The sequence below is a fragment of the Netta rufina genome, assembly GCF_964035555.1.
Source record: "Netta rufina genome assembly, chromosome: 11".
Taxonomy (NCBI): Eukaryota; Metazoa; Chordata; class Aves; order Anseriformes; family Anatidae; genus Netta; species Netta rufina.
The window spans coordinates 7,290,556-7,314,531 of NC_140134.1; the positions used below are offsets into that span (position 1 = coordinate 7,290,556).

Consider the following 23,976-nt stretch of genomic DNA (forward strand, 5'->3'; position numbering starts at 1 on the left):
AGTTACATATAAAGAAGCAGCCAGTTAATGTCCTAATATTTCAAATATTCACCACTGTTCTGTAACTTGTTTCTAAATCAATGTAGAAATGAGGAACATTTTGGATTTAGAAAGGTGTACAGTACGTATGCCTTTTTGTGAAATAAAATTCACTGTATTGCTTATGAATTCTCTGCATTAGAAACGACAGCATTACAGATTGCAAATTCCTGTAAAGTTTATGCATCTACATTAAGACTCTGTGGGGTAATTTAGGTTAGTGTTTCTCAAACTGAAAGTCACAACCATTAAAAGTTGCCCAAGTGTTTAGATTATTATCAAAACACTTTGTCAGGCTCACACAGCTTGTTTCTATGTGAATCGTAGCAGCTCTGTTCACCAGCACAGACAGACGCACTGTGCTGGCCGGGGAACTCATCCTACTTAGTGGATGCAGCTCAGCTCCCCCGGCATGAAGGGGCTGCAAGAACTGGCTGTTGGCTGCCTGCGCTTGTGGTAGCCATGGAGTTACTGCTGAATACCCAGCAGCAGCTCAGTTGCTTTAGCTGGGCAAGGCGGCCAGTAATTACACCTGGTTCTCACTCCCTACCCCAGGAAAACTAAGTTAATTCCAACACATAGAGCTCTATGAAGAAATATAGCCCAGAGGGACTGTGCTTTCAGAAAGCTTGAGAAACACTGACTTGCAGGAAAACAAGTACACAAAGGACATAGGAACACTGAAAACATGCAGGTGTTAACAAAAAGGTGTGGTGTCACACATCAAGTTGAACAACTTGATTGTGAAGGTCAGCTTGAAGAAGTAATGAGATTCTGAGGGAAGACAAAGAAATGAATATTGTGGCAGGAGGATTGAACCCATGAGTATTGATCTGAAGCCTTTATCATGTTTTTTCTTATTTGGATAGCCTACTTATTGCTATAAAGTTATTGCTATATTCTACCGATGATAAAGGCAAACAAACAAAAGACAAGATAAAGAGCAATGTTACGTGTGAAATAGGTAGAATACAGCTTTTATTTTGATGTTAAAATTCTATTTAGTACCTGAATAAAGTTCCAAAGATAGACTGTATATTAACCTAAATGTTACATATTTTCCCCTCAAGTCCAGTGACTTAGCATTATTTAGTGAGCTACTAACACAGTACTAGGATTAAAGCACATACTCAATGATTTTTAAATAAATAACTCATTCAAATTTTAAAACTTCTCTTTTTGTTGTTGTATTTGGTATCCTTATGCATTTGCCCTCATTTCCACCAAATGATTTACTGACAAATATTTACGCAAAAAGAAAATAGGAGGTTAATATTCAAATACATTGATGGAATGCAATGTTTAAAGTAATAAATATTAGTATTAATAATAAAAATTTAATTCTAGTAGTTACATTTCTCTAGCTAAGGAAAATAAAAATGTTTCCTCTGTGCAATCAAAATGAGCTAGCACAGGTAGAATTTCGGATACTGACTACTCAAAAGCAAATTGCTTCTTATTTTGGGATATTGGATGATAAATGCTGTTTCTGACACTGATTTATCTACTTTGGGGACTTCAAGAATTTGCTGGAAAAAATCATACACTGTTTGCACAGCTTCTACTGGCAACCTATTTGTTCATCAAGTACAGACTGGGGAACATCTATGTCAATCCTTAGAGCCCAAAAGAAGATACTGTAATGTTTGGATCACCCCACTACATAGTTAATACATTGTGTAGACTGCGAGTATTAATAGTATGTTTAATTGATCAGCAAGTATGAAAAGGAGGATTTCTTGAGAATCAGCAATAGTGATTTTCTTCTGGTGACATTGCCAGAACACAAGCTAATCAGGAGGTCATACTTACTTAGCAGTTGTAAGCCTTAGAAGGCCATTCCAAGCTAAACTGGACCATCAGCTTGCAAAATGTTAAGAAAGGTTTCCCTAATGATTATATGTGAGATCAAGTAAACAACTGGAAGCCATAGACCCAGTGGAAAACAAAACAAACTTACTAACCTAAGATACTGGAGAACTGATGCTTTTTGCAAGAAAAAAAGACGTTTGATAGAGAAATTCACTCTCTTCCTGATCTCTAACCAGTCTTGAAATCTTGCTCATTTTGTCCATAGTTGCTTATTTACTTTCCTACTTGCATTTTCAAAATAATGTGAGGCCACAAAAGAAAACTAATTGTGATAGGCTTCCAGAATCATACAATTTGGCACTTAGAGACTTACTAGACACTGCTGGTTTTCGCTACTGTTGTGATCATTTGAAACTGATGTACTAGATACGAAAATGACTGACTTCAGCCTTAGTGTTTCTTTCCTGTCAGGTTTTTTGCTTTACCATGAAGCATAAGTGATAATGACAGATAAGGTCTGAATTACTGTTCTTGTATTCTATGTGACTTTACTGCCAAAACCTGATCATTGCATTTTCATTCATATTGTACTATCATAAACTGATTTGTTTTCTTTGACAATTTAAATACTGAAAACCCATTTTATATTGCAAAACACAGAAATTCACCTGGAAAAAGTCCTATGATTATAACAACGTCCAGAGGTTACTGAAATTAAATTTCCATCATGATCTATTAATGGATCAGCATTCATTTATTTGCTAAAATATAATTGCAAAAACCTTTGCAATTGTTTGGAGTAATATTGTTTGGAAGAAAATAAAGACCAAGGAGCAGATAGATTGCAAAACTGAGTCATAGAATGAGGCACACATAGAGCATTTAGTTAAAAAAAAATAAAAATCTATCCAGTTCTCTTGTGCCTGGGGGAGAGGGGGAGAGGGGAAGGGAAGAAATACTAGCTTTTTTTTTTTTTTTCTTTTTAAAGTAATTTGTCCCACCAGTAGTACTGGCCACCCTGTTGAAGAGTTTTAGAAGATCCCTGAGCACATTAGTTTCTGACTCTTAACCCCAGCTCCAAAATGATAGGGCCTCCGTTGTTGATAACAAGATGGATTGTCATTCACAGTTAAATCAATCATAAGGTGCTTATATATTTACCCTTTTTTTCACCAATCAGCACAAAGAACTGTCAGAAAATAACTTTTATTTTTCTTTTTAAATAATAAAAGGGCACAAAATTATTAAACAGTCAATGTTTTGTGACAGTGGTTTAGGATTATTATCTGGCTGCCCCTCAACAACAGACAAGTGATTCAATCGACATTCCTTAGCAAAAAAAAAAAAAAAAAAAAAAAAAAAAAAAAAAAAAAAAAAAAAAAAAAAAAAGGCAAAAAAAATCCTGTACAAATATGTATTTTTCCCTGAGGGATCAAGGTTACACCCGCAAGTGCTCTATGTACATATTGCACTGTAGAGGAATGAAGAACATGTGCAAAAAAAGCAACAATGATTGAAGCTTACTAATCAAACCTTTTAATCATGACCGCTATGTCATCTTGCATTTTGGAATGTCGGAACACAGCTATTCCTTAAATCTACAATGTAAAAAATGAAGAAAAGAAAGAAAAAGAAACACACACCTCTACTATGGCACATTCAATGAAATAAAAAGTTTTCCAAAGACAAATAGACAAATTCCATCAAGAAAATAATACAAAGTTCGTTCATTTGTGTTTTTTTTGTTTTTTAGAAAAATTACATTACTTTCTTTCATTGTTTCACATTACAAAATCTTTTTTTTTTTTTTTTAATGTTTACACAAATCACATTTTATTGCAGGAATATTTCAAGTGCCATCAAATATTTATAGAAGGGTTAAAAAAATAGAAGTCTCTCTAAAGTGGTCCAGACAAGGCTTTGTATAGAATAAATCTTTTTTCCACCTTCTGTTTTTGTCTTAAGTATTTTCAATACATTTTCTTTTTTTCATTGACACTTAAGAGCCTAGAAGCAGCCACTCACACGCTCCCACGCATATATTCATGTGCGCACAACAGTACTCTCTCTCACACACACAGGTGCACATACACACACAGATATCTTGGTATCCATACTAAGATAGATAAGCTTTAATAAAGAACAACCAAACTTAAAAACAGCCTCCCTTTTCACCTCATCCCATAGTTTTTAAAAACCAAACAATATTAGAGATGCTGAAGTATGTTAGGGCGGTCCAAATGACAGTATACTATACTCTTTTCTAGAAAGCCAGAAAATATCTCTGTGGATAGTTATTATGCCCAATAAAAAGTCTCTTTGCAGACCTCAATGAACGGATCATTCAAGAGCAATATGTTACTTCTTTATCTTCAGCTATCCTCACGTTTTTGTTTGTAGTCAGCTGGGCAGATCATGAAGATACTTGTGAATATCCACTGCCCCCCAGTATGGTTTTTAACTGAATAGTCTGTTGATTGTCTGACACCAGGCCACAGTCCCAGAGTTGTGCAGAGTGCACTTCCTCTGCCGCGTCAGGTTCTCACATGGCAGGCATTCCGGCCAGCCGCACTGAGGCTAGTCTACATCCCCTTTCATAACAGCCTCTGTGGCAACTGCCGTCTTTTCAGTACATCTGCCATGGCCGTATCTCTTTTTTCCTTGTCTCTACCAAGCGAAACAAAGCCAGTAATATTCTATTGCCAAGTGGCTGCTAACTGTGATCAGGAAAGCAGACTTCCTTGGGGTGTGTATGCACAGCCTGGTTTGACAAGGTGCTAGTACACAGGAGCTCCCGCTGTGAAAAACAACAGCATGTAGGTGCTGCATAACCTGGGAGATCATGGTACAAGCGAATTCTAGATGTAACAGGCTTTCAGTTAAGGCCTTATTAGGAACCCTTCTATGATTATGCATTTTATTATTAAATGCTCCCAAATTCTGTGTTGTCAGTGACTTATGGGTATAAATACTCTGAACTAGATACTGAACAAAACCATTGGTGTCTAAAGGCCTGGTAAAGTACTAATATTCATCAGGAAAAGATAGGTTAATGATGTGACTGAAAATTAATCTCAATTGCCTGGTAGTCTACTTATTTTCAGAAACAAGAGTTGTATCTCACTCTCTAAAAAAGTACAAGTCTTACTTCATTACTCATTAGTTGACACTGCAATTAAGTTTAGTTGATCTTTAAAGGACTAGCACCTAAGGCTGGTCACATTCAGAAAACATTTGTTAGTTAAAAATGTTGATTTAAAAGTAGGAACACATACTGGAATCAAAGTACCGTATCATGCCAGTTACTCCAATAAAGTAAACAATGATTCTAGGAAAAGGTATCAGTGAGATTGCAGAGAGCGTGTGCTGGGCTGGGAGCGGGCAGGATGGCACAGCACAAGGACAGCTCTCTGGCCTCCATCCTGGTGCTCACAAAGCTGCAAGTGTTCCTGTCCACCTCTCCCTGCTTTCACCCCATATAGAGGAATGATAGCCAAGTGCTATCCAGTGCTATCTACAAGGTTCCCTGACGAAAAAAAAACAACTTTGAGAGGTCATGGCTCAATGGCTCAATTTGACCCTAAAGGAAACATTCAAATCACAGAATAAATCTCTGTTTTGCTTGTAATGATCTGCTGCCCTAGTTCTTCTTTTAAAATGGTTAGACTTCAGTGTGCTTCTGTTCAATTGAATGTTACTTTTCAATGACTGTATGTAAGCAATTTATTATCGTTGGAAATTGAAGTGGTAGAGTGCATTGTGGGTTTTTCTCTTTTTTAAAGTCCTATTTTTTTCATATGTACTTCATCATAAACTTAATTTGTACAGGTCTATAAGACATCTGGTTGTGTGTACTCATCTCATCCAAAAGCAGTTATGCACCTCTGGTGCAATAAGCCACAGTTTATTTTGTGATGTGGTTTAGTGTGGATATGTTCCCTTCAGAACCAATTTAACTTCTGTATCTTGCTGCATTTACTCAGAGACAGTACTATATGTAAAGAGAATGGTAACGTATTAATAAAGATGGCAAGATTTGGCTTATCAGTTGGTTACGCAACGCAGGAATCACAACTTCAAAATGCCAGAATGTAGATTTATGGTATTTGTGATTTCCAGGCATTAAACAGAGTCCAAAACAATGTTTTCTAGCAACAGCGTACCCTTATTTTATTGGTCTGTTCTCATGTGATAAACTTTAAAGTGCATCGATTTAAATAAAGAGAGCAATTCTGTTCAGCTACTTTAAATTGAACTGGTGGATGTTTGAAGAACATGGGTCATTGTCTAATCTCACTGAAGCCAAAACCAAACATCCTGTGGATTTTGATAGGATAGAGTTTGGAGTTTGAAGGCATTGTTTACAAAATGGAGTAAAAAGTATGTAATATTATGTCTAAAAACCAATTTTCCACATATATGTCATACACATACTTTTACTGTAGATACAGACTTGAGTAAATCCCTTCAAACCTGGGTTTATGTTGGGCTTGGCACACTTTGTTAACAGCCTGATTTTCAAGGGTGATGCTTTATTCTATCTGTAAGCGATCTGTAATTGCTTAAGTTAACTTTGTCCAAGGAAACTCAGCACCTTTGAAAATGAGGCTTTTGACTTGTGTGCCTAAATCTGAATCTTGGCATATAATTTTAAACATCCAGGTTTGAAAGATTTGAAAACAAAAGTACCTTTTAAATTAACAGTTGAAAAGCTGATTTTAATTTAGAAACTTTTCCTTATTTTCAAACTCTTAAAAAAAAATCTGTGTAACCATTTCAGGATATGACCAGCCTCTCTTTAAAAGTAACATGGAAAACAGCAGCATAAATACCTCCCAATGTACCAGTACCTGCCAAAAACCTTTTTCAGTTAAACTTGAATTTCTGGTGCACATGCAACACAACAATGAACACGCTAGCATTTAATTTAAAGAAAAAGGTGCAAAATGAAAGTGCCTTATCAATTCAACAAGAAAAGCTATACCAGTAACTACATTTTATATTAATTAAAACAATATATAAACAATATCTCTTTTGCTATATATAGTCTTCATGCCCATTTACCCTGTAATATATTATAATGCTATTGTTGCTATTGCTATGGACCCTTTTCATGCCGTTCTGTCTACTGGCAAACAGTGGTAGGTGAAAAAAATCGTCCTTCATGAAACAATGAGCAAGTTGTGCAAACTGATGCTGAAATCTCTGCAATGCACACCAGTCGCTGATTACTAGGTGGACTCTCTGTTCTGATCAACAAATTGATTGTTCTGTCAGAAGTCTGGGCAGTGAACTACAAGAGAAAACAACCTTCTGATATTAGTACCCTCAGTCTGTGTAAACAGAGGTCAAGGATTGAGAAGCTGAGACAGAAAAAGGGTCCATATTTGTAGGCATAATGGAAATCATATGCATGAGAAAAACAAGTTCAACTTTGTTTCATTGTTTCCCATCCTTCGCCTGACCCCGACTGCCAAGAGATGTGCAGTGTGTTGGCTCCCTAGGTCTGTGCAGGGCCATATAAAGTGTCTCGGTTTTCTTTTTTTTCTCTTTTTTTTTTTTTTTTTCTCTTTTCCTTTCTTTTGTTTTAATGTTTGTACTTCAGACATTCTAGAAGTGCTTAGGTGATACGTTTACCCATCAATTTGCATCGCTGGCTCAAATTCTGAAGTGAACAACTCCTTGTAAAGTGGAGGAAAATGAAGTCGTACAATGTCTGGGTATATTGCTTTAAATGCCATAAGCTTTTCTGTATGTCGTCCGCACAGTGCTCTTAAAGTAGACACTTTGCATATTAACTGTAAAAAAAATGAACAGAAGTCACAGAGTCATACATAGAACCAGGCCTCCTTAGGATCAGAGCTCTCTCAAACATATGGAATTCACTTCAGTTGTTTACATTAACAGTGACATTTCAGAAGCATAGTAGTGGCTGAGTATGGTGTGTCAGATTTAAAAAAAAAGGAAAAGGGGGAAGCCACTAAAATGCTATCAAGTAATGTATGAATACTATTTGTGAAAGAATCTTTCCTTGAAGTACCTAGAAAAATGTATCACTTGCCTAGTATCTAGACAATACCATGAGCACCAGATTGATATGGAACTATTACCTGTCTGGACCTTTATTCATGCTACTTAGCTACTTCCTTGGAAGAAGGCATGGCTGATAGCTCTTAAACCCACTGTATTATATAGGGAAATGGCAGTATAATAGATCAGGCTATTTACATTTATGCCCAATAAAGGTAAAATGAAATTGTCATAAAGGAAAGATCAGAAAAATCTGTACTAAAAAAAAATATGGCTAGAGTAGTCATTGAACTTACTGAGTACATATTTGTACAAAAGCACTGGAAGAAACCTTCTAACAAAAGGTATCTAAAGTATATGCTGGGAAAAGAATGATATGAGCTAGGACTTGAAATGAGGACAATCTAGAAAGCCTAGACTTTATACTGGGCTGTAACATCCTGCTTGTTGTAATTAATTCCATGGTGTTAAACTAAGCATGAACATCCCTTCTGTGAAGTTCAACAAGGAACTATGTCTGCAAGGAAGTGCCTGTCCTTCCCCTGGTTTTCACTTTTTTTTTTTTTTTTTTAAACATCACACTGCCTTTGAATTTTTGAAAACTTATGTGATGATACTTTAGATTAACATAATAGTATTTACTATCTCTTTTCTCCTCCCTAGCCATCAAGATTTGGAAAAACTGATGAGAAAAAGACTGTGTGGGGAACTCACGGAATGCTGAGAAACAAGGTTAGTTTGGATATTGTGTCTTGTCACAACCTAGTTGTCATGCAGACAGAGGTTTCATGAAGATCAAGGCCTGCATATTGGAAAACTGAAATAGTGTTCTGCATGGCAGAAATGTTGTTTAGGACAAGTAGAATAAAAACGTTGATGGGTTTTCATTTTCATTTTGCATTTATGCATTTACTAAACCATACTTTAGTGTGGTTTACTAAAGTATGGTTTAGTAAATGCATAAAAGCTTTTATATTGTTCATAAGAAAGTGTACTTTCACAGTCGTGACATGGCACAGTATGATTCATACCTTTGTTAGAATTCCATCTTCTCGGTGGTTTTTCTGTAGGACGTGCTGAAGTGCTAGCTGAATCTTCTGTTGGAGTTTTTCAATTTTTACCTTCTCCTGAAGCCATGAACGATCTAAATACAAATGGAGTTAACACCTCTAGTACTGCGTACATCCATCACATTGCACCAAGAAATACTAATTCTATTGCAAATTTGTATTTCCTGTTTGCAATCTTCCTTACATTTTAACACTCTTACATAAGAAATGAGTTTTAAAATTCATTGGTTTTGGAATACATTTATTACCTCGATTTAAAATTACTTTTATAAAGCCCTCAATAAGAAGATTGCTGCATATCTGAATAAGCTTTATTAATTATTTGCTAATAAGGTCTTTAAAATGCAGGGTGTTTACAAAACGAAGCTAGCAACTTTTTAGTGGGAAATGAATAGATTACATAATGAACAAGCAGTTGGAGTGGAACTCTTTCCTTAGACCTACAGTGACATACAGAAAAATCAGAAGCAATATTAAGCTATTCAAAAAGTGCTCCTAAACTTCCTAGCAGAAATGAAGGATCACCTGCGACAGCTGGTGTGGCAGAACTGAGGGATTCTGTGGCCTAAATACTAAGACAAAGGGCAAACATACTTCCATCACGGCAAATAGCATAAAAATATCTTTATGATGGAGTCAATAACTCACTGTTGCTAATAGACTCCTCCAACACATACTGCTGAGTCCACTATACTGCAGTTTAAAAAAAGACTGTATTTCCTTTGGTCTTATGCCAAACACAAACTGACTTTCTCAAGTGGTATCCTATTTCACCCAACTTAATATGTCTTCCCAGTACCTGGAGTACTGTGTGAATCTGTTTGAGATAATAATCTCAGAAAAAAACATATTTTATCATGTGCTTGTGACAATTCTGTTACAGCTGCACGCTCACACCCACTGGCAGTTGACTATATCAATTCAATGCTGTCCATGTTCTGCCTGTCCCACCTAGATCGCCCTGGTGATCTCAATCAACATGCATTTAAGCTTTTGCGAAGAAGCTATATCAACAACAAGGAGAAACATTAGAAAACATGGGTTTAGATTAGAATTTCCAACTTGATTTGTTCTTAAATTTATGTTTTAAATATATTTATGAAAAAAATTGGTCATGAGGGACCAAAACATTGTTGACATTTCATGCTGTCTGATAGTCTTAGCTTTACCATTAAAAGATACTTCAAAATGAAAATGAACTCTACCGTAGAAACCTAGAGCAATACTTTTTCTCTTACCTGCTGACATTAAAACAAATGCAGAAAACAAAGCTATCTCATCTTCTGTCAGGTGCATAGAACACAAACTTTTTCCAAATTCAAACACAAAACTAATGAAGTCTTCACAACCTGCCAAAAAGAAGGTACAGCTCATGCCAAATTGTTTAAAACCATTTCAAAGCTACACAGTTGCTGATATATTCTGATGAAGGTGAAACATGGGTGTAAAATACTTTATGAGTGAACATTCTTCCCCTTAAGGACTGTCAAGTGATGATATCGAGATCTCATTCATGCCTGTTTTTTTTTAACCTATTCACCCTATTTTATTTATTTATTTATTTACCAATTTAACCTAGTCCCACAAGTCCCCCACACCCTGGTACCCAGTATTCTGAAGGCTTTGTACATTTTATCTTGTTGTTCTTTTGGGGTAAATACAGATGAAAACCAAGCCATTTTTGAACTCAAAATCAGTTTGGCTTTGTTGCCATTCTAAACGAAACTTTCTCATGTTACTGTGGACTGGATGTTTTAAATGTGTACTTGAAAAATGCTGATTTCAATAATATTGAGCACACAGAAGAGGGAGGGGAGAAAGGCATACAAGATACATGCAGGAGCAAAAGGAGAAGCCAGGGTCTGAAAGCTTTTCATGCAGAAAAAGAACTGTGTCTCCTTTCATCCATTCTCTTGCTCACACAGGTGTAAGTCAGGTTACTGCTGCTGTTACACATGCTGTTACGCAGTTCACAAAAGCTGAGCCCTGCTTTGAAAGGGACTGCAACCTCTGTTGGAATAGGGTTCTCCTCTGCAGATCTCAGCCCCCAACCCAGCTTAAATTTCTGGGTGTAGTTGGTAACAGATGAAAGTAATTTTTCATTGGATCTAGTAGCAGGTAGAGGCCCACATCTGATACTGCATTCTCTGAATTGTTTGCACTGAGACTTTGTACCTTGAGGTATTTTAGAAAGGCATGGAATACTTCAGTAACTGTATGGTATTCTTCACTGCCATATTGTCACTGCCATTTTTCACTGCCCTCCAAAATGGCTTACATCCCAAATTTATACCCAATTAAATGCATCCTTTTAAAAATAGAAGTTTAAAAAAATTGCTACGGTATGGTTTAATTAAAAAAATATTTACAATATTTTACTTGCAAATAACTAGATTTTGCATATTACAAGACACTATTAACAACTTCAAAGCAGTAATGTCAGTGTATCCAAAAGAGACTTAAAGTTTCCTTTTTTTTTTTTTTTCCAACAGGATACATCAAACTTTACAAGGGATTATGAAATCTGAGCTTCTGTTCTTCACAAATGTGTCCAAACAGATCTACCCTGATCTAAGGTACATAATGGATTTTAACACCAACAATCCTTTGCTGCATGGAGTTAAGCTGTTGTAACTCCTGAAATCAGCTTGGCTTCAAACAGAGCCAGCATGATTGTTTACAAAATAAGCAGTTTGAGCTTTTCAACTCTCTTTTTATTTGAATACTACAAGCTGATTTTTTCAAGGCAGCTGTCTCTCTTGCTCTTCTACCTTATTGTTTTTATTCTGTGGTTTAAAATGCAACACTTGACATTTCCTTACCTAAGGACTTGAAAACCTCTGGGCTAGCATACTTGCCATCAAAGTAGACTGTGTTGTTCTGGGAGTCAAAGGCACGGCACATTCTGATGAACACAACCTCTAAAGACCCTAAAACAGAAACAATGTATGTTTGACTATTTAAGTAGAGACTTCAGTTGCAAGTGAGGATTCAAAAACTTCAAAATGCTCTGCCTTCAGTATAGATTGAGTAGAGTAGTAGGTTTCTGTGGTGCAACAAAGAATAGTTCGATTTGATAGTACAATTAAAATAATTCCCATAAACCCCTTTAGAAGTTTTTGTAAAAGCAACTTAGTTAATGCTAATAAATATTTTTCATTAGAATAATGAAGTCTCTGAAGTCAAAGCAGTTCATTTAGATTATGCTCATGAAGCTTTAACAGCTTTGTCTAAGTAATCTGCATTACTTCTACAACATCTTGTGTAGAACAATCTGGATTTTTACCTACAAATATGTTATTCACTGTTAGTACGCCAAATCAAAAAAATTGAATCCAACTTCTTCATCCTTACACACTTATTGCTCCCTTTGTTCATAATGAAAATTTCATACATAGACTGGAACTCATCATAGAATGGTTTGAGTTGGAAGGGACTTTAAACATCATCTAGTTCCAACCCCCCTGCATTGGCAGCATACATCTTCCACTAAATGGAACTCATTCCATCCAGAGTAACCAAGAAAACATATTATTTCAAACAGAAGACACACAGAATTTGTACGTTTGTTCTTGTAGTATTTTAAATTATCATTGTACAACATATGTATATAAGTATACATCATAACTGTATACAGCTAGCACTTTCCTCAGTCAAAACTAATAGAAGCAGACCTTAAAATTGACCCACATACCTGCTTTTAAAAGCACAATTTGATCATTTTGACACAGTTCCATAAAGCCATCAATGCGTTTGGCAAATTCCACTACATACTGTATAGCTTCTGTTATTTTGACTGCGCATAACTGCCACATTACCTCCCTTTGCTGTTTGAGAAAGAAGAAAAATTGAGAAGTTACTAATTAAGGTTTTAATGTTTGGAAAGCCCATTTTCATAAAGTAAAACTGAGCTGAAAATCAAAGTGGAGTGAATTCTCTCCAGCAATCCTGGCTACAGTCTGCTTATAACAAAAGGGATGTTAACCTCAAAGAAAAAGCCTCATGAAGATGAATGAAAATGCAAACATGTAAAACTTCTTCAGTGATGGCAGAGAGATCCAGGTTGCAATATTTTTAGTTCATAAGCCAAAAAATCTCCAAGTGTAATAATTCTGGTGATATCAGTGGGACTGTTACTCGCTGCATCAAAAGAAAATTTACTATAGCACTGCATAATCACGTTTTTCCTATCAACTTCTGTTTTTATTTATTTATTATTACAGAACATGAATTATCTAACAAGCTGGTCTTCATAAGGATACATATAAAGTATACATATATGAAGATCATCTTGTGAATGACATAAAGGCAGCATGCAATTAGTGAATTTCTCTTATGTTAATAATAATTCAGGATGAGATTATCTAACAAGTGGAAAAAAAATATTCCTAAAGGTTAAGTATTTTTTGTGGAAATGAAAAATAAATTCAAAGAACAGTGTGCTTTAGTAGTGACTCTCAAGATAGTTTTCCAAAAGTATCCATTTGGTAGTAGTACGTGGATGGAAGGCATAATGAAAATACAAACAGGGATTAAAACTTACAATACCTACTGGAGGCATGGCAAGCATTCTGATGCTATTCTATAGGTAAATCTGAAACACTGTGGCAGCTGTAGAATGAATCAGGGATCCAACCCTGGCAATGAAGGTGGGAAATCTGATGGGTTCTGTGTTTATAACCTCAAAAGGAAATATACCATGCAAAACAAGAAAGCGTCAAACAAGCCAACAGACTTTTTGACTGACTCCTATTCAGGTTGTTGATTATTGGATAGGAATGGAAAATGAGTAAGACACTCCAATCCAAGATTCATGCATGTCCTTGTATTGATGACTATTTTACAGATCAGCTGTAAAGAACTCTACAGTTACAACTTGATGGTTTCAACTGATTTTTATTTTATTTATTTATTTATTTGGATAATAGGGGTGATTACAAACTAAGAAGAGTAAATAACATGTCATTTAGGAGTGAAAAAAAATGCTGGTTTGTTATCTGTTTATCAATAAGAGACAAATATGTTTGGGAAGCTTTATCTTTTCCTGTATTTATAACAATCACAAATGCAAAGTATTTCCTGCCATACTCATTTAGGCTCTAGTACTGTTTTTTTTTGTTTTGTTTTGAAAACACACAAATGTATATTCCTGATAGTAAACAGAAAGCAGTGAAAAAGTGAATTTTGCGGTGTGTTATGGGAATACCATGCTTTAGAAAAAGCATGCCAAACTACGGCACGCTTTTATACCTTGTTCTGATAGTTCTCAATTTCTTCCTGAAGAAAAGTCTGCCATGTTATCTGCTGTAGCTCTTCTCTCAAGTACTGGCAAGTTTCCATATGAGACTTGGAAATATTCTGTGCAAGATGTTCTAAAAGAAAGACCAAAAAGTTATACACATTAAAAATGCAAAGCTATACCTTCAGACATGAGGAAACTAACATACTCCATTTGCAAGTAGGAGGTGGGGAAAGGTTAGCTGTTAGAACGCTTCCATTTCAGATCTCCTTGGATTTTTCTTCATAACAATAAATTAATGCAAACTGCTAACTGACTCACGGTAGACAAAGCAGAATTCTGGTTCTTAACATACCTGGCCCAGCTCCTCAGGGGCCCAAAGCATCCATTAGAGGGCACTCTGCACATGCACATACACACATAACACACGCACACAATGCAGTTCTGAGATTTGAATGCAGGAACACCAAGTATAGTCCTTTCACTAGTTTGTAAGATGTTTAGGTAAACTTCAATTTATTTTTAAATAAAGAAAATTGTACTGGGGACACACTTCTTACTTACACAGCAGTGGGTGCAAAGAAAGCCTGCAGGATCAAAAAGCTTGAAAAGTAAAGGCAAAATTTAGTGAAACCAGAGAGCATTCCAACTACTGCAAATTCAGTAAGCGGCCTTCCTGCTTTTATTAAGATAAAGTCAGCTTTGAAACCTGGACTAAGAATTATACTGTGAAGTACTGTTCAGACTTAGAAATCTTCTTCTTTTCTGTCTTGTCTCTTGACATGTATTTTAGCACATAACAAGCAGAGGCCTAGTGCCTTGTCTCACAGTTCTGCAGTCAGTGCTTTTTCAAGTTAGGCCATCGCTGACTGGGAAGGCTTGTAGTGCCAAGTGCAAGGGGGCTGCACCTGGGTCGGGGCAATCCCAAACATGAGTAGAGACTGGGTGATGAGTGGATTGAGAATAGCTCTGCACTTGTGGGTATGGGTAGATGAAATAAATACAACATGAGTTGGCAATGTGTGCTTGCAGCCCAGAAAGCCAACCGTACCCTGGGCTGCATCAAAAGAAGTGTGACCAGCCAGTTGAGGGAGGTGATTCTCCCGCTCTACTCTGCTCTTGTGAGACCCCACCTACAGTACTGGGTTCAGCTCCAGGGTCCCCAGCCCAAGGAAGACGTGGACCAGGTCCAGTCTTGGAACAGGTCCAGAGGAGGACCAATAAGATGCTCAAAGGGCTGGAGCACCTCTCCTACGAAGACAGGGAGTTGGGAATGTTCAACCTGGAGAACAGAAAATTCTTGGGAGACCTCAGTATGTCCTTCCAGTAGTTAAAATGAACCTACAAGGAAGACGGGGCGAGTCTCTTTGCCAGGATGTACACTGACAGGACAAGTGGTAATGATTTTAAACTAAGAATAGATGTAAATTAGATACTAGGAAGAAATTCTTTACTCTGAGGGTGGTGAGATTCTGGAACAGGCTACCCATGGAAGCTGTGGATGCCCCATCCCTGGAAGTGCCCAAAGCCACGCTGGATGGGGCTTTGGGTGACCTGGTTTGGTGGGAAGCGTCCCTGCAGGGGTCCAGGCAGGGGGTTGGAACTAGGTGGTCTTTAAGGTCCCTTCTGACCCAAGCCATTCTGTGATTCTATGAAAGTGAAAAAGAATGGTGATCAAGAACTACATGATATCCTAAAGAATGAGAGTGTCAGGTCTTCTGTGAAATTTGCTTTGCTTAATAACACCCTATACCAACTCTTCACAAATTGAGCTGCTGGACTGATCAGTCTGTTTAGTACTTATTGCATTAATAGTTTGGTTTAAAATAATATCTAAAATCAGATTGTATTTGCTACCTGAACAATCAACAATCTACAACATAAGGTAGTTACTACTTTTGTTATTATCATAGCTTTCATGTATTTCAGTACAATTTTTGTTTACAAGTGTGTACTTAAAACATTTACCATTTACTCTTTTACTTTCACTAGCAGCACCTGACAGCATTATTCATATGCCCTTGCAGGATACAGAAGGTGAAATTTTACCATGTTATTCACTAACTTTAGCCTCAGTTCTAGACCGTATTTAAGCACACACCTAAATACTTTCATTGAACAGCCACACCTTCCTAAATTGAAACCTTAGTCTGGAAGACAAACATTCTTCAGACATTGTTTGGCAATGTCAATGCTGGGCACCCAAATCACGTTCCACGAGGCTTAAATGCAAGCACTGTGTAAATAAAGGTAAGCAATACAACAAACTCATTTTACTAAAGGGTTCCAAACTCAACACCTGGCCTAAGAAGGAAAATCCCTTTCTTTATAATATAGGTTTAATGTTGATCTTTTACTAATTCCCACGAGAATTTTAACAACCAGCGAGTGAGACAAAGCCAGTAAAATAGCCTTTATCCTATTTTTCTTCTCATTTTGACTTTATCTGTAACTGAAGGTACTTGGAGAATGTAAATGAAAGTAAAACCAGCAGAATATTTTTATCATATGCTTGCCACTAATTAACAAAAAAATAGCAAGAGAAAAAGTTACTTTTGGAATACCTGATTGTTTCAATTTTTAGGTTGTTTATTAATGGAATAATTAGGCATCTTAAAGTGGCTTCTCTAATGTCCTGTGTTCTAGTTCACTTTTGACTACTTGACCAAGTGCTCTCTAATGTGTCTGATATTGATAAATAAGAGTTGTGGAATTCAGCCCTACTGTAATCATTGAGTGAAAGGTTTGAAATAAAACATCCTAATTAATGTGGTCATTGTACGGATCTTAGGGAAATTATCCAAACATGCTCCACTGAAAATTTTTCTGAAGTATCTGAGTCCAGATTCTCTTCAACCACTGGAAAAGAGAACTGCTCTCAGATTACATTAATGTTTTGGTTCTGTATATCCCAGATACAGGTAAGCAGTGGAAGAAAATCCACTGACTTTTCATATTAGAAAATCATGACTTGTCATTAGAAAATATGGTATTTACTTAGTAAAAAAGGAAGATAAGACATTCAAAAATAAATCTTCAATTAAAGAAATACTCTTGTTGCTCAGCATTAAAAATTAGATTGTTCATCAGTATTCAGAAGGTACTATTACAAGAATTGAAAACAAAAGCAACGTTACTAGATCTGATCTGTAACACTTCTGTAATGTGTTCAACCGTGATTAGGGTATTGTGCACTTCACAGAAGAATGCCCATACATGCTCACAGCTGTCCTGAAACAGCATTCTCACTATCACCTGGCTATATGTGTCATTTTAATCCAAAGGACACTATCAAGACAATTACAATGGAAGTTTTTCTCTCTCATTACCTAATTCTGCCATGGACACAGTTGGAGAGGTCTCCCCATTTGTAAAAGAACAATAAGGGAAGAAGCCCGATGCTGGTGTGTAGTCACATATTGGTTCTGGTTTGATTCCATTAATATCAAGACCCGACTGATCTGGAGAAGGTTGTATGTCTAAGTAGAAGCTGCTAACTGCAGAGTCTGCTTTGCTACCTTCAGGGGTATGCCCATCAATGTAATTACTGAGGTCATCATGTAGCTCTGTTAACCCGTTGGTGGTGATATTGTATGTTGGTGTTAGTGGTTCTGCCTCTCCTGGTTGCTGCTGATGATCTCGCTGCTGCTGCTGCATTCGATGTTTCTGTACCTCCGCATACAGGCTGTCCCTCTGCTTTTTTGACATTCGACCAAACTTTACAGCTGAAATACAGACACACAAGACATTTAATTTCTATAAATCCACTACTGCATTTTGTTTGTCTCGGGTCTTTAAAAACTATACTGAAGGAGACAGTATAAAAGCTAAATCAGCAAGATGGGCAGACCTGAGAATCACTTCTGTCAATTACTGGTAATATAACAGCATCATGTACTCTTTAAAACACCGTTTTACCATACTACTTAAATTGACCATTAGAAGTTACTGTTTTAGCTTGATTTATTATCTCTCCATTTCTGTGCCTAAAATATTTTCTTATATATCCACTGAAGTTGACCACGTATCCCTTAAGCATTCAAATTCCACCTAGAAAAGCAGAAGCTAAAAAGTACTATGCTTGTCTGAGATGAAATGTCCAATTCCTGCCAGCAATATATTCGTAAGTCCTAAGAATATGTTATGTGATTTCTGGGACCTGTGTCAGCTGTAAAAGCCTCACAGTTTAATAAGATGGTTACCACCTTTTTTTCCTTCTAGAGGAAAGCAAATGTGTTAGATGAACTCATCATTTCATTACATGGTCAACCATTTCAGATTTTTAGTTTCATGCCCAATAAAAAAAAAAAAGAAAATTTATTTTAAGAAGTACACATAATCTGAAAACTATTTCCTTATTCGGGCCTGATGTACATAGAGTAATGCACATGTGTGCATAGAACATGCAACATTGCTGTCACTATTTCAGGGGAAAAGACTCAGTTAAATCTTGAAATTGTCTAAGTGATGGCAGCCTCATTACACCTGTGGAGGAGGTATACAAATATCAGCTGCAAATTCAGTTCTAATAGAGTAACATAAGCTTGCATTTTACTGAGAGGTAGATTTGCATCTTTACACTAGGTGCAACTTTGAGCTTAATAGTAACAGCACTAGAACACATTTTCTTCAGAAATATACCATTAAAAAAGAAACACTACAACACAGGTTTGAAGAAACAATGATTTTCTCTCTGATTTTTTTCCAGTATTCACTATACATGCATTTAACTTCTGTATTTATTCTAAAACAGTTCTGATCTGTATCAGTATGGCAGTCCATTACTTGCAACAACAGTACGTCACTTAAATTGGAATGAATACATAGAGGTAGTATTAACGTTAACACTAAAAACTGCATCTTAAAGTGACCAAAGGCAAAACCCTTAACTGGAATCTACAACAGATGAGTAGGAAAAAAAAAAAATCATACATGCCCTAATTTATATGTATTTATCTAAATGTATAATGTAAAACCACTCAATGATCTCAGCTATCAGCTTGATATCCAGTAACTGTTAAACCTTAATGTTGCTTCAGTTGAACACACAGTATACTAAATACTGTTTTGCTTTTTGCAGTTAAATTGTGGGTTAGCAGAGCTTACCATCTCGAGACATCCCCACAGCAAGGCATTTCTGTAATCTACAGTGTTGGCAGCGGTTTCTACTGGTTCGGTCAATCAAACAGTTCTTCTGACGAGGACAGGAGTATGTAGCATTGCTTTGCTGACTCCTTCTGAAAAAGCCCTAGAATTGCAAATAGAACTGCAATAGAATTGCGTAATACAAGTCAAGAAGCTGTTAACTGATGGAGTGAATAAAGACTCAGGAAGGAAGCATACCTAACTGAGAATGAAGTTCAGGTGCCCTATAGTCAACTAAAGGAAGAGTTTTTGTTTGTGTTGTGTCATCCCCCCAAAACAAACAAAAAACAGTAAACTGAGTAAGCTGTAGGAAACAACTATTAAAAAAGTGTTATGATACATAAAGGAATTGCAGTTTTTTTCACTGATTTCACAGATTCCATGTGATGTACAATAACACTGTACACCAATTATTTCCAAATGAGATAATTATAAACCTAAATTTCCTTCATTTCCTACCTTTCTTGGGTCAGCATGGGTATTAAAATAGGAAGGATTCAACAGCTAGTTAATTCAACAGCTGATACCCTGTTCTGCTCTTGGAGATGACAGTAGCACACTGATGTTCAGCCTCATCAATGTATGTACGTGTTTAAAAATAGAGCACGATACTGAGCAATTGCCTCTATAGAGAACAAAACTTTAATGTATATACATTTAAAATCAGTTTGATGCTGACAAATGAGTTTTTGTTCAACTCAGTGAAGAGTTTCAGGTGGGTGTGGGGGGGAGCTGCAACAGATTTTATGTATTTGTTTTCTCTTTTTTGAATCAATGACAATGGGCAGGTCCACCTCCAAAGAAAGCTAACTCGGGAAGGTTGTGCAGTAGTTAGAAGTTAGTTCTTTCCACCAGAATGGCACGTTAGTAATCACTATGCCAGCTGCTTGTTTTGAAGTTCATTTCATCTTTTTGCCACAGACTGCCCAAACGTAAGCTGGTATGTGTGTAATACCTACTTCACAGGGATTCTGAAAAGATGTAGTCATTCTAAAGAGGCATTTGAGATCAGTAAGCACAGTATTTTAGTTTTATGTTGCCACATAATGGATTAATTAACACCGCTGCAAAGAAAATACTTCCTCAGAAAGGCTGGGCACCCTTTAATTAAAGTTGGACTTTTACCAATCTTTTATTTATTCAAGGACCACATTCTGGAGTCTCTCAGCACATGCACACTCTGTCCAGACACTTGGTGAAATAAACAAGAAGGACTTTTGCATGATAAGTAAGAAACTTCCCGCAGACAGAAGAATGACAAAATGCTGAGATAAAGCCATATGCTCCATCTTTTGAGGAGGGTACTAGTTTTCATCAGTTACGTCTCCTTTATTAAAGCTCTACTGGGGAAACATGAAATATATATATATATTTAAAAAAAAAAAGAGAGGAAACTTAAGATGCCTTCTTTAATCCCATTTTCTTATACGTTTTCTCATACCATTTATTCTGGTCTGTTTTATCTGATTGAACTTCAACTAATATTTATCAATAGTGAGGTAATTGTCACTGAGGCTGAAAGTATTGCAGCACATGCTGAGCTCCAACTGAATGCATTTTACCCTGCAGAAAACGTGAAATAAAACCAAGGAAATGTTTAGGCATCATTCCAACATCATGACTGATCTCTCTGGAGGAACAAAGTCTCAGATAAGTAGACAGCTTAATTTCCAGTTCTTTTAGCACCCTTATTGGAGCCTGGCACTCCAATGCAACTACGCATATAAGGACAATGCGATTCACTGGAAAAACAGGCTTAGGGATCAACTTGAGTGATGACTTACTGATCAAGGTTCTGCATCTCTGCATTATCAGTCCTTTAGAAGATTCAGTTCTCTAAACACTTCAACAGTTGCACTGAATGACATGCTCGTATATTAACTGTATTACATCTTCTGCCCCACTGACACCCTGTAAACCAGTTTTATCAATATCTACAAAGAACCTGCCCTCAAAGATCTCTGCTTTTTCTTCTGGCTGGTACCTGTGCTGTGTCTGTATTGCCAATTAGGCATATTTCTCTCTGTTAAGAATATTTGTGTCAACCTGAGGATTATTTTTAGTATTATAATGGAGAAAATATTGAGTTTTTTGCTTCTTCCAGATTTTCCCTAGAGACACAGCTGCTCAATACATTTTAGTGTACAATATATCAGCTAAGTTACAGCTTGAAGCTGTATTTTCAATAGAGCAGAACTGCCTCAAACTGGGGCCTTTAAAAGCACTTGCACTTTACAAATCAGAGATGTAGTAGAGTGCTTTTAAAAACAAACCATACAGTATTGTGTAGGCATGTTGAAAACATCAACAGTAGCTAAAGCAAAAAAAAAAAAAAAAACACAAAACCTTGCCTCAAATTTTAGAAGTGAATTTAAACTTGTCTAGAGCTCAGAAACATGTGAGATTTGAGGTGGAATTAAGAAAGTTAAACTGAAGGTCTTTTAATTGCAAAATTCTTCTATGTTGTATGCTGCTGTCATTTATCGGTGATTTCTCTAACCTTTTGACAGTCCCTGGTATCTCATGTCTCTAAAGGTAAAGGGAAGCCCCTATTTAGAGGAGACTTCTGTGGGTAAATATAGTTTCTTTCCTTTTTTTTTTTTTTTTATTTCATTTTCTGAGGAGAAGGAAAGACACTATATTGTGTTGTTCTATTTTCTCTCTTTTGCCAGAGGCACAGAGCTAGCTATAATTTTTCCACCAGGAAGGAGGAGGTGTATGCATGTTTGGTACACGTGTATACATTCAATCATTATGCAAACCAGCCCAGGCCACATACCCTTAATTGCATGGATGTTCATAACCATTATTTGAAATTCACGCAATTGCGTAATGGGCCACAGGCAGACTGGACCCCTCTTGATCAAACAAAACTATTCCTGCACTAGACAAATATCACTATGTTACACCGCTCTGACTGATGGCATGGGCTGAGCCAAGGTCTCTGGTATCAGAGTGTCTGTGAGTGTGTAGAGCCCTGCCGCCTTCTGATGTCAGAATAAAGAGCCAGCTGATTTTGATGAGGCATCATTGAGCTTTGCCCGTCTCCCTATTTATGTAGCTGTATTAACACAGTGCCAGAAGAAGAGAGGAGCAGATTACAAGCCATAGCCTCATCTCTGCATTTCAGACTCCTATTTATGTACAAAACAATATATGTTTTTTCATACGCTGCCAAAAAATCAAGTTTGGGAAAAAGGGCACAAGAACTTTTCATTTGCAAGTCAGTTTGAATAACAACTTGTTAAAAAAGAACTTTGAAATGTAAATAACAGTTTTCACAAAGTCTATTAATAGTTCCAGCAACTTCACTGTTCAGTGGTTCCATGTTACAGACATCTCTGTCTAAGCTTCCTACTTTGAAAGGGAAAAATCCGATTGTGATTCTCTGATGTCACAAATCTCACCGCACAGACTCCCTCTCCAGTGTGGCGCAGGCTGAAATGCTGATCTCATGTTTGGTCTTTTGACAAATTTTCATTTAATGAATTGATTCCTACAGTTCATTAACATACCCACTTCCACTTCTGTATACACATATGTCTTAATTAGCTGCTCATTGGCTGTTTAATTACAAGAAAACAGCTGACAGCTGCCTTGCTGCATCCTAATGGCAGACGTTTTGGAATGACTGTATGCAAGCCCGTGACAAAAAAGACTTATTCATAATCCCATGATTTATGGCTAATACTTAAAGACTGCCACGTATCATTAAGTTTTGCAATATTCTGAGCAATTAACAATTAGTTGGGGGGGTGATTCTTTTATTTTTTTCTAAAGCAAACTATATAAAATTTTCTTATAAGAAGCATCAGAAAAAATACACTGCCAAATGTAAGAAATGTAAACATTACAAGTGGATTTTAACCCTTTTATGGCAAGGTGCATGTATTTTAATTATAAAGGGAAAAGAGTACCATGACAAAATTTTAAAATAAACTGTTAATAAAGTATTTGACAACAAAGTTATAATGACACTGAAAACAGAAAAATAAGTTTTATATAAGTAGCAAATACAGGAATGATATTTTGCTTATCAGGTTATACAAGGCCTCTTATGTACCTTCTTCTTAACATGGCTCATTGCTTTCTTACATCTTTTGCTTAAACTTGGTTAGGCAAAGCATTATGAAAGAAAAACCTCAAAAACATGAATTAGAGGTACGTGTTTACATTACCAACGTGACACTCCATGTTTGGCAGAATAAAGAAAAACCAACTAGTACACAAAGTCAATGTCTAAAGGAAAAAAAAAGCAACACAAGATGGGAAATGACAATACCAAGTATTGTTTTCTGAAGTAACAAACGAGGACATTTCTTGTACTTACAATGAACAGAACCACCTAAAAAGTCACAGGAGACAGAAGGCAGGGGCTATAAACCTTTGAAAATATGAGAAATGTGCAGAAGTGCCAGGCATAGACGGTCTTATGAGAACAACTGCAGGCATTTAAGCAAAGAGGAGTCATACTAATGTGTTTGTGGGTCAGTTGGGCATGAACTGGCACTGTTGACAGCAAAAGCAAGTAATTGCATCAGTAAATTCTAAGATAGAGTTCATTAACACCAAGTTCATTTCAAACTAAATGCTTTGCTATGTCCTTTTCAGCATTCAGGTGTTACCTGACAACAATTTCTT

The 23,976-nt window shown here is 36.5% G+C and overlaps 1 protein-coding gene across 2 annotated transcripts in view; it reads right to left on the reverse strand.

Annotated features, from left to right (window-relative positions):
• Window positions 1-7,375: 7,375 nt before the first annotated feature.
• RORA (RAR related orphan receptor A) overlaps window positions 7,376-23,976 on the reverse strand; it is a gene marked incomplete at its 5' end in the record, with an annotated part of 362,061 nt that continues 345,460 nt past the window's right edge. For both annotated transcript variants that reach the window (XM_084293075.1, XM_084293076.1), the window contains 8 exons: window positions 7,376-7,649; window positions 8,913-9,025; window positions 10,190-10,300; window positions 11,774-11,881; window positions 12,646-12,778; window positions 14,202-14,323; window positions 17,520-17,915; window positions 19,297-19,438. In XM_084293075.1, coding sequence (XP_084149201.1) covers window positions 7,485-7,649; window positions 8,913-9,025; window positions 10,190-10,300; window positions 11,774-11,881; window positions 12,646-12,778; window positions 14,202-14,323; window positions 17,520-17,915; window positions 19,297-19,438 — 1,290 coding nt within the window. In that variant the 3' untranslated portion in view covers window positions 7,376-7,484. The remainder of the gene's footprint in view (window positions 7,650-8,912; window positions 9,026-10,189; window positions 10,301-11,773; window positions 11,882-12,645; window positions 12,779-14,201; window positions 14,324-17,519; window positions 17,916-19,296; window positions 19,439-23,976) is intronic.